The 11,238-nt window shown below is 41.0% G+C and overlaps 1 protein-coding gene across 2 annotated transcripts in view; it reads right to left on the bottom strand.

Moving 5' to 3' along the window:
- Positions 1-434: 434 nt before the first annotated feature.
- Positions 435-11,238, bottom strand: part of ZMAT4 (zinc finger matrin-type 4) — a 367,024-nt gene continuing 356,220 nt past the window's right edge. Inside the window, exon 7 of one of the 2 annotated variants that reach the window (XM_032288123.1) lies at positions 435-2,066. In XM_032288123.1, coding sequence (XP_032144014.1) covers positions 2,051-2,066 — 16 coding nt within the window. In that variant the 3' untranslated portion in view covers positions 435-2,050. The remainder of the gene's footprint in view (positions 2,067-11,238) is intronic. The other variant, XM_032288124.1, reaches the window with a different exon arrangement.

The raw sequence follows: 11,238 nt of genomic DNA, 5'->3' as shown, positions 1-11,238 counted from the left end.
AAACAGCTAGCTTCCCAAGTAGGAATGTTTCCATTCCAGAATTCCCAAAATAGAAACTGCGTTAGTGGCCCCTTCCTGCCTAAAACGGAATATGTCACCTCCAGAATGATAATTTCCATTATCTGCATGGGGAATAATAAAGAAATTTGAAAACAGGCAAACAGACAAAACTTCTGGCAGGTTATTCACTTGCATTTGACAGGTTGGCAAGGAGCAATGGTATTTAGATGGGGAATTCTAAAAGAATCTAATTAGTATAGCCACAAGCTTATCTACAAAGGGTTTGGCATAGCCTCTCTGTAAAGCAAAAGAAATCTATGTTCATAGGCTTTTCTATATTAAGTTATTAAAAAAACACACACACACAGACACACACACACATACAACAATTTAGGGCATAAGCTCACTCACTAAACCCAAATAGAAACAAAGTGTTTTGTTGTTGTTGCTGTTTTTACTTGGACGCTTATTTTACAGCGGAATTGACAAGTAAAGCCTTATTTTACACATCCGAAGAAACGCCATCACGGGAGGTTTGTAGGTCACTGTGTGCTTTCCAAAACAGCAAAATAGATTTCTTCCCATCCAACCCCCTTTCTTCTCATAGAGCACGATGTGGCTGGTGGGACTGCCTCTCTCTGCAGGCACAAGAAACTGGCAGATCTGGTCCCTCCTGAGCGGACCCTGCTCAAGGGAATGGTGCCAGATTTCGAACACAGGGCAACAGTCTCCTTCATAACAACGCTGTGCATTTCTGTGTCATTTTGTTTATTGCTCACTGAGTTGTTGCCACCTCAGCGCTTGGTGGAAAACAGTGGGTGTCCAGAAATTCCTGACACGGGGAGATGGGTTGCCTAAGGTCACTAGGTACACAGGGCAGCCCCAGCCAGATCCCAGCTGGTGTGTGCAGGGTATTGTCCACAGAAGCTCAATGTCCCACTTTGTAACCAGGCTGCAGGACGCCAAGTCCAGTCACCATAGAAAAGAACTAAACCTGGAGAAAGAGCCTCATGATCTGCACTCCCCATCAGAAAGCAGCAGTTTTCCTTATTTGTCGTGCTCTTTCCAAAGTGAATGAGTCTTGGCTCAGCAGTGGGACTTCAGTGAGAAATAGAAGAAATAGGGCACCCCACCTAGTCCAAGGCTGCCACTTCTTCAGAATTTTCTCACTTCTTTTCAAATCACCAGTATCCCCAATTAAAGCCCACAGTTCAGGCCAAACATCATAAAAAAATACTCGTTTATTTCCACCTCATTCTGGGGTTTATAATTCTTCTTTTGGATGCTTTTGGGGAATAAAATTCACCAAGGTCAAGGGCTGTGAAGACATTTTTGCCTAAGAGGATCATCATGCAGGTGGACTATTTCTTTCCCTAAGCTATTATTTGGCAGCTTGCAAAGAGGACTTGGCTTAACCTTGAGAAACTGTTCTTTGAATGATCAGAAAAATAGGATGAGACTTCTTCCTTTATTTACTGTCTTCATCTTCATTGTTCAGATGGCAAACCTGGCTCCTGTGCTGCAGAAAGAGGACTGATATTTGTCCATTTCATACTTTCAACTAATAGTGATCTGTTCCGATTCTGTGCATGTTACCCTTAACTGTGTCCAACATGATGAAAAAAGAATGTGTATTTCCGGATAGAGGTGGTTGACATCACAAACATTGAGGATTTAACAGAGTAATTATGCTCTGAGGAAATCTAGAATAAATTGAAAATTTAAATTTTTTCACTGTCTTTCAGTTTGAATAATGCTCCAACTGTTTGCTATAGGATTATCATTTAGAACATGTGCTAAATATGTTATCAGGAAAGAATTTAAAAATCCATCCAAATATCATAACTTACCCCAAAATTAAAAAAACGGAAAAAGAAAAAAAGAAACCTCATTCATTTCCAAAAATCAAGATCAGTCGTATGTTAATCTGTGAATCCTTGTAAGAAATGTTCATTGTTCAAGAAAGAAGCCTCCTCTGGTGGTTGATAAGCAATTCCCCACGGCAGAGAAATGCCGCTATTTTGTTCTTATCTCTTGATTGATGCTGTCACTACTTATTCTTCAGGCTATAAGACAGAAGGAAACAGTCTTACCTTCTTTCATAATTACAAATTCCAACACCTTTTTCTCTCCCCACCCCCTGTCTCCTCTCTACTTCTCATGTTATCTTAACCATCAAATTCAAATGAATCTGATTTATAAAGTTACTCATTCAGGTTCTAAATAACCTGTATATATAATATCTACCATCTCCACATATGTACAAGGAAATGTGTACCTCTACATTGTCAATCCAGACGCTCAATTCATTCCAAATGTTCTTAAAATAAAAATAATGCATTGATTTTTATTTATGGCATGCTGCATACACCCATCTCTAAGTTTCAGGTGTAACTACATGCAGAAACCTCTTGTGGAAAGTGGAGAGTGGCCCGGCACAGTGGCTCATGCCTGTAATCCCAGCACTTTGGGAAGCCGAGGTGGGCGGATCATGAGGTCAGGAGACTGAGACCATCTTGGTTAACATGGTGAAAGCTTGTCTCTACTAAAAAAAAAAAAAAAAAATACAAAAAATTACCCAAGTGTGGTGGCATGCGCCTGTAGTCCCAGCTACTCGGGAGGCTGAGGCAGGAGAATCGCTTTAACCTGGGAGACGGAGGTTGCAGTGAGCCAAGACGCACTGGGCAACAGAACAGGACTCCGTCTCAAAAAAAAAAAAAAAAAGAAAAGAGAAAAGAAAAGAGAAAGAAAGTGGAGAGCAGGCAACATTACAGCAGCTAGATTTCAAATTAATGTAGGCCTCATTCTCTGCTCATTCAGAACTTTCTTTGTTAGACGAATAGAAAAAAAATTGTTTCTAGCTTTACTTGCAAAAAGTATTAATTTAATCAAACTGAGAGCTATTTTTTGAAGGAGTTTTAGTTTTGGTTTTTTTTGCCTGTATGACAAGAAGATATTACCGCTTACCACCTGCCTACTACGTGTCATGAATTTTACATTTACTTTACATTTTAATTTAATCCCTAGACCACCTTTAATATGTGTACCATTTCCACCCCCTTTAAAGGTGAGAACACTGAGGTTTCACTTGGCTAAATTAATGGCACAAGATCAAACAGCAGTTAAGGGGTGGAACTTGAACCCTAGAAAATATCAAAAGCAGAAAGTGAAAGAGCTTGTTGATATCATATGCAGGGGATTTCTTGTATGCTGCTGAAGATGTACTCCAGCTGAAAGGAGGCGGCTGGAAAAGCATCTTCTCGTGGTGGCCGTTTCCCCTAAAGTATATTTTAGAGGGGAGGATGGCAAACTGTTAAAGCAGGTTAGAATCTCCCATCTTCCATCGCTGAGATCCAAATGTCTCACTGGCAATCTGGTAAAGGAAAATTCAAAAGCTACAAAGAAATATTCAATCACTCACCTAGAAACACAGAGCATATGTTGAAATTTCATTTTCCAAAAAAAAAGTTCTGTCATAGAATATTTTTAGGATCTGAATAAGAATTTGAACATTGGTATAATGTAGACAAAAAAGAAGGTGACTACGTGCATATTTTTAAAAATAGCTTTGAAATTTTTGAAATTTTGCCTTAGCATGACCCTGGTAGCTACAGCCACTTTTTAGTTCTTGTTATAAAAATTAAAATGCTGTTTTAGAATCTCATATTCTGCCACCATCTGGTCACGACCTGAGGAAATTCTACAGTCCTTGTCATCTTCACAAATTAACGTGACATAAAGGTTGAAAGTTCTCACTAAGCAAACAACTGTAATTTCATTTTTATAAACCGCAGAGAGGAACACTTTTTAGATTAAAATGAGTTTGAAGCACAGCATCTTCATGTAATAGTAAAAAGACCAAATATTCACAGCTAAACAGTCTTTATTCATGATTACATCATTGGAGAAAACCAGATGAAAGGCTTTTTTTTTTTTTAACATATAGTAAAAGTAGTATATTAAGAACTTAATCTCTTAAAGAGGAGAAATAGCATACTCTTCTTTTTTATAGTCGTCAGAATTATTTAGATCTTTTCTGAATACATAGAAATAATGACAAATTAAAATGTCTTTCAATTTCATATAGCTTTTGTAATTATTCATCCATTGCTGTTATTATTGCTAGAAAGGCTTCACATTTTAGTAAGCACCCCATCTGATACAAAAGAACACGGAAAATTTTACTGCTATTAATAAACACGCAGCCAACCAATCCAAGAAGAAAATTCTTTTTCATCTGAGAGATAAGCTGCATAATTCATGTATTTTCAGAAATTTCTTTAAATAGCAAATTGAAGAAAGGCATAGGGAAAAGAATTCATCACATAGCTTCCGTTTGTGGCGAGGGGCAGTCTTTGTTCTTGGACAGCCTTAAAAATGATTACATCTGAAGAGAGATTTTCAGCTGGACCATATACATACCAATCATACTCAGGTAGCTCACCTTCTTTTTGACATATATGAAACCACAAACATCATGATAACATGGCTTCAGTTTCACGTTTGCTACCTTTTTTTTTTTTTTTTTTGAGATGGAGTCCTGCTCTGTCGCCCAGGCTGGAGTGCAGTGATGCAATCTCACCTCATTGCAACCTTCACCTCCCGGGTTCAAGCGATTCTCCTGCCTCAGCCTCCCAAGTAGCTGGGACCACAGGTGCGCACCACCATGCCCAGCTAATTTTTGTATTTTTAGTAGAGATGGGATTTCACCATGTTGGCCAGGATGGTCTCAAACTCCTGACCTCAGATGATCCACCTGCCTCGGGCTCCCAAACTGCTGGGATTACAGGTATGAGCCTCCACACCTGGCCCACATTTGCTACCTTTCTAAAATTAATGTAACTGGGTATTAATAGGGACTTTTCATGGGGTCTCGAGAAGCAGTTAGAAAAATGTTGGGCAATTTGGAATGGGAACCTTCGCCTTCTCAAAACACAAGTGTCCATGTCAGGGAATGCAGCGATACATAGAACTTCTGTGACCTCCAGCCCCTATTAAAATCTTGGCCACACAGGGCATGTGACGGCCTTCTAGAACAAGCCAGATGAGAATCACATCTGCAGGAAGAGGAGCATCCAAAAACTCCAGCTTTTTCCACCACTAGTCTTTCCCCTTATTCTCATCCTGAAGGTCCAGGATAGGGAGATTCTCTGACCTAGTTTTGAAACAGAGAAGTCTTAAGACAGACTAGTAAGGACCAATGAAAATGGTCTCACCATTTAAAATGGCCAGCAATGTACACAGTCTTCCTGAGATATTAACAATGTGGAGGAAGAATGAAGAAAGCATGTTGACCACATGTTTCAAGGTGGCAGCTAGAGAAATGTATAATGATTAATTGGTCCCACACTGAATGTGGGACTGTTAATAAGCCAGTGAAAAGACAAAGCAGAACATCCTTAGCCATGATAAAGCCTCATTTCTGAGAGCCAGGTAGCAAGCTGACAGTGACAGGGAAAAGGCAAGCATGGGCCAATTGGGTTTAGGTGAAATGATCTGGCCAGAATTTGTTAGATGAAGAGTCATGTCTAAGGCATTTTTTTCACAAAAATGTTGCTGAACAGTCATGACTTGGAATTTGTTCAGCCTATTGTCTGAGAATTGAATGACATCCAAGGACGTAACGCTTCGGCCCCATTAATTAAAACAGTGCAGTGATAAACCAAATTAAGTTATGTTTCCAAAATTGAACATCTCCCAATTTCTATTCTTGTATCCCCTAACTTGGCAAATAAGTATCCGAGACAAAAGTGCAGTGTTTTCCCTGGCCGGTTTATTTCTCTCCCTCCGGACACAATCAATCCCAAATCTTATTGGCCTCTTATTTCACTCTGAAATGTGGGATTTCCTCTGCATCCCCTGCCCCACGTCCTACTCCAGGTTTTCCATCTGGGATGTTTGCAGTCAGCTCGGTGGCCTCATCACACTGGTGCTGCAATGCCTCACTGGGCTCCCAGCACCTTCTGGAGAAAATAAAAATGTCTTAATATGACACATAAAGGTCACTGTAATGTCACTGGCATCTTCTTCTCCGGTCCCGTCTTTTACTCATTACCCCTTGTGATTACTTCAAGTCTCCAGATCACAGAAAGTAAATGAAATTCCTCTGCGTGCTGCCTCTCACATGTTGCCATGGTTGGTGCAGGCTGCTCCTTCTGCTTGGAAACTCATCCCCTACCTCTCTGCTTGCCCAGCCTTTCCTATCCCCCTTGATGGAAACCGGCTTCTTCCAGATCGTCTTTCCTGAATTTACCCTGACATAACAAAATGTATTGGGAATATTTTGAGCAACCACCAGGTAGCGGAGAACCAAAGTTTCGGAAAACGCCCAAGCTACAGCAGAAAACTGCTGTGCTTAAGACAAAAGGCACAAGATGTTCTGCTTCTGATAAGGGTAAATGTCAGGGGGATGAGGGAGTTTGGAGAAAAAGAGAGAAGAGAATGAGAATGTGAGAGAAGGGGAAGAGGTCTGGGGAAAATGGAATCAGGAAGATGGCTTTGTGCTCTACATGGTGCTAGCTCTGTATGAAAACCAAATCTTCAATACAGTTGTCTAGACAAATAAAATACTTCCCAAATGATGACTTTTATTGGAAGCCTATGTAGTCTGATTGATACTTGGTGTGGGAAAAGAAGCACTCAAGTGTACAGGGGGAGAAAGATGCAGAGAGATCACAAGATGTTGGGAATCAAAGTGGAGGCAGGACTTTGGACACTAACAGGTTATAGATTTGTTGGGTAGTCCTAAGCCAATTCAGGACGACTGAAAGTGAGATAGGGTTCAGCTGACACCTCTGAGATCTGATGAACACAGACTTTATCCAAAACCTTCTTGAAAAAGGCAAGTCCCAAATGTTTTAACCCATGGAATAAAGAAACAATTTAAGAAAATTTGGGCTAATTCAGAGAAAAGTCAGGTATGAGGAACATTCAATAAATTGTGAACATTTAAAAGTATAGCACTTTTAAAATACTTATTCACTAGCGAAATTGACAAGACCGATTCGTAATTAACTTCCCGAAACACCTAAGAAAACAAGCCTCCTCTACTTATACAGAATTTGCATTGTTTATATGCAAATAAACACTCCTGATGTGCTTCAGAACAGTTTATTCCCTTAAGAAGGCAAATACTCTCTTTATAATCTTGTTTACACTGTTCATTTGCTTTGAAAAACATTTTTCATAAAATCACAAAATAATGAACTGTTAGAGCGAGAAGGGATCCCAGAGGTGATCTAGGAAAGTCGAACACACGTCCTCATCATTTCGGAGATCCACTGGGTCACACCCTGAGCTCCCTTATTTTGGGTGACTCCATTCCCTCCTACTTTGGGGGTTCTAGCTACAGCTGAGGCAGAGCAAGGGGTCTGCAAAGTGCTAAGCTTTGAGGATCATCACGACCCTGTAAACCAAAAATAAAATTCTAAGCAACCGTACCCCATAACCATTAGAATGGACTTCCTGCTCAGCCAGACTCTTTTAAAATTTAACCTAAGAAACGGTTTTAGGCCATGAAGGGAACTGGGGCTGGACAGGCCTCATGATACCTCTCCAGCATGAACCTCAACACTGACGCTTAGTCTGATAGAAACACTTTACAACCTATTCTCTCTGGAGTCCGCTACCTGAAGGCTTCCTCTGCATATAAAAACTTGGGTCTCCACAACCCTTTATCTTAACCCAGACAGTCCTTTCTGTTAATCCCAGGTTTTTGGACAAACTCAACCAACTGTCAACGAAAAAAATGTTTAAATTTACCTATGGCCTGGAAACCCTCGAACCCCGCCTCCAGTTACCTCCCGCATTCTTTCGGGATCAAACCAATGTATTTCTTAAATGTATTTGACTGCTGCCTGATGCCTCCCTAAAATGTATAAAACCAAGCTACATCGCGATCACCTTGGGCACATGCTCTCTGGACCTCCTAAGGGCTGTGTCACGAGCCACGGAAACTCATATTTGGCTCTGAATACATCTCTTTAAATATTTTACAGAGTTTAACTCTTCATAGACAACCTGTTAGCCTCCTTGTCTGAAGTGAGAGACAGTTCAGTGCCCCTGTTCTAGTGACTTGCAGAACTGAAAATCTGGTGAATCCTCATTTGTTTCCAATCCCCAGCTCCCGCATTCTCTCCCCTAAGCTTCCCTGACTCCCCTCTTCCCCCCACCCCTTTCTAGTTAAAGCTTTCCTTTGTTTCCTTTATTGCATTTTTCTTTCTCTTTCTTTCTTTCTTTTCTTCCTTTCTTCCTTCCTTCCTTCCCTCCCTCCCTCCCTTCTCTCCCTCCTTCCTTCCTTTCTTTTTTTCTTTGAGACAGAGTCTTGCTTTGTCACCCAGGCTGGAGTGCAGTGGCACCATCTCAGTTCACTGCAACTTTCACCCCCTGGGTTCAAGCAATTCTCTTTCCTCAGCCTCCTGAGTAGCTAGGATTACAGGTGCCTGCCACCATGCCTAGCTAATTTTTGTAGTTTTAGTAGAGACGGGGTTTCATCGTGTTGTCCAGGCTGGTCTTGATCTTCTGACCTCATGATCCACCTGCCTCAGCCTCCCAAAGTGCTGGGATTACAGGAGTGAGCCACCACACCCAGCTCTTTATTGCATTTTTCCAAGTGCTTTTAGTGTTTCAGTAGCCATGCCACATTGCAATATTTTGTGTACTGTCTGTGTCCTCTTCAAGGAAGCCTGAGGACTGCGTCTCTCTATTTGTGTATATTCAATGCTTGCTACAAGGTCTGATACACATTAGGACATAATCTTTCCTAAATAGACACATGAGGAAAATCAGAAACGGGATCACTTGGCACATTGGGAGGAAGCCTCACTCCCAGATCCTCACATTTCTCATTGACTGTTCTATCCCAGGCCAGTCCATTCCCACCCTGCATTTTCAGATGAGAAAAACAATTAAGTGTTGAAAGCATCTATATCTCTATTCTTACCTTCTACTATTCTTCTAACATATTCAAATGGCTTGTGATTGAAAGTTAGATTTTAAACTTGATTTTAAACTTCCATACCAATTGTTACTAATTGGATATTCATATACAATGTTGATAATTTCATTTAGCCTCAGTTTATCCATCTAAAAAGCAAAGACATTGATAATATCTTCCTCCTAGGAATGTTATGAAGATGAAATGATATAATGTAGACAAATATGACCAATAACCTCTAAACATTTAGAAATGCTTGTTTCCTTACTTTTAGCTACTTGAAAGAAAAATTTCTGATGTAGCTGTTGCACAACAAAGAGATTGTTGGGTCTTTCCTCCAAGTTCTTGAGGTGGAGGTCTAAGCCCTTGGGATTTCCCAAATGATCTCAGTATCTTTATAACTCATGGTGGAACTTGACAGGTTACGCTAATGAGGTAACTCGTAGTGAGTCCCCTAGACAGTTTCAAGAAGGCTGGCCAAGCTGGAAAGATAAACTGTGTGATTAGAGGTTGGGTTGAGGCCAAATAATAGTAGCCCAACCTTTAGGGAGAAGAGGGAGGCTGGGGATTGAATTCAGTCACATGACCAATAATTCAGTCATGTCTAAGTAATGAAAGCACAATAAAGCTCTGGACACCAAAGCTCAGTTGAGTAAACACATCAGTGCGATGAGGGAGTATTGTGTCTTGATGAGCTGAGTGCAAAGGGGTTCCCAGAAAAACTCCAACCAGCCTGCGGACTGGGATGGAGCCTCAGGAAGTTTGTGCCCTTTGCAGTGGGAAGGAGCCTGGCTCCTCCTCTTCCTGTGTGGAACCTGGGATTCAAGCTGCAGGAGGGAAGCACACCAGCCGGGACTCTGGCTTGTGGAGGGTCCCTCTTTCCCTTTTTTCCCCTTTTCACTCAATAAAAACTGTCTTACTCACCCTTCGAATTGTCTACAAGCCTAAATTTTTGTGGTCATGTGTTCATCTTTAGCTGAACTAAGGAAAAGTCCCAAAACACTGATTTCACAAAAAGAAGACATACAAGCTCCACATCTGGGACCCTGGCTGGTCCTGATTTGTAGCCTTCACAATACAACTGGAATGGCAAGTCTAGCTCTCTCCTGAGTTCTGACATTGCTTCTAGGTTATCAAACCTGAGGGAGTAGTGGAAACCACAAGTCTGTAGCCAATTGGTCAGAAGTGCAGGTGTTCTGGGACCCTCAGAGCTTGTAGCTGACATCTAAAGTGAGGGGGTCTTGCTGAAGACTGTGCCCTTAACTTGTGAAGTCTGCACTAACTCTAGGGAGTTGGCGTCAGAATTGCATTGCAATATTGCAGTAGCAAGCCTCCCTGATTCTGTTTCTGTTTTTTAGTATACAGAGCCCAGTCCCACTCTATGCTGGCAGACATTGAGAGCATTCAAGATGCCAGGCCAGGAATTTCTCTGCAGAGGAGCATATATGGGAGATGCAGAGCAATAGGTACCCAAGAGTGAGGCTTATCATCAAATGCCCAACTTCAAATCCCGGTTCTGGCATGTAGTAGTTCTATTGCTTTTGCCTCAGTTTCCTGGACTTTAAAATGGGTATAACATAATAACACACAGACCTCACAGGTCTGCTGTGAAGATTAAAGAAATTAATATATGGAAGTCTTACATACCTGGTACATATGAAGCAACAAATAAATGTGATCTATTATTATTATTTACTTGCTACATGGGCCTTGGTTTTAGGCTAAGTCAATGACTAAGTCATATAATTGGCAGAAACAGAGACAGGAGACTGAAGTCAGATATGCCTTCTAGAAGCCAGGAGCAGCCCTGCTTTTACCTGTTCAAGGGCAAGCAAAGGACCATGGGAAATGGTGGGATGTGGCAAAAGGATGGTGGGAGTGGGGGAAATGTTAATATTTGATGAGCTCAAAATTCCCCCCTCAACAAAGGCTACAATGGTTTAGTCCACATTGTCCACTTAGGTATCCAGTAGCCATGTGTGGCTATTTAAATATAAAATAATTAAGATTAAATAAAATCTAAAATTCAGTTCCTAAGTCAAACTAGTCATTTTCTAGTATTAGCAGTAGAGTCTGGCCAGTGGGTACTGTGTTATAGAGCAGATACAAAACATGTCACTCGCCACGGGATATTCTACTGGGCAGTTCTGGGCTAGTCACTGAAAGTGTCTGCGATCAGATATGTTTTGAAATGCAAATCAATCCACTAACTTTTCCCGAATAGAAAATAAAATGAAAAAAACAATGGGTGAATTTGATAGAGAAACGAACCACTACTATCTTGTAATAATTTGTGTCTCTCC

Source organism: Sapajus apella, unplaced genomic scaffold (genome assembly GCF_009761245.1).
Source record: "Sapajus apella isolate SASKATOON/1434 unplaced genomic scaffold, GSC_monkey_1.0 scaffold21, whole genome shotgun sequence".
In the NCBI taxonomy this organism is placed as follows: Eukaryota; Metazoa; Chordata; class Mammalia; order Primates; family Cebidae; genus Sapajus; species Sapajus apella.
The sequence above is the reverse complement of the archived record's forward strand: the minus strand, read 5'-3'. Positions and strand labels throughout refer to the sequence as shown.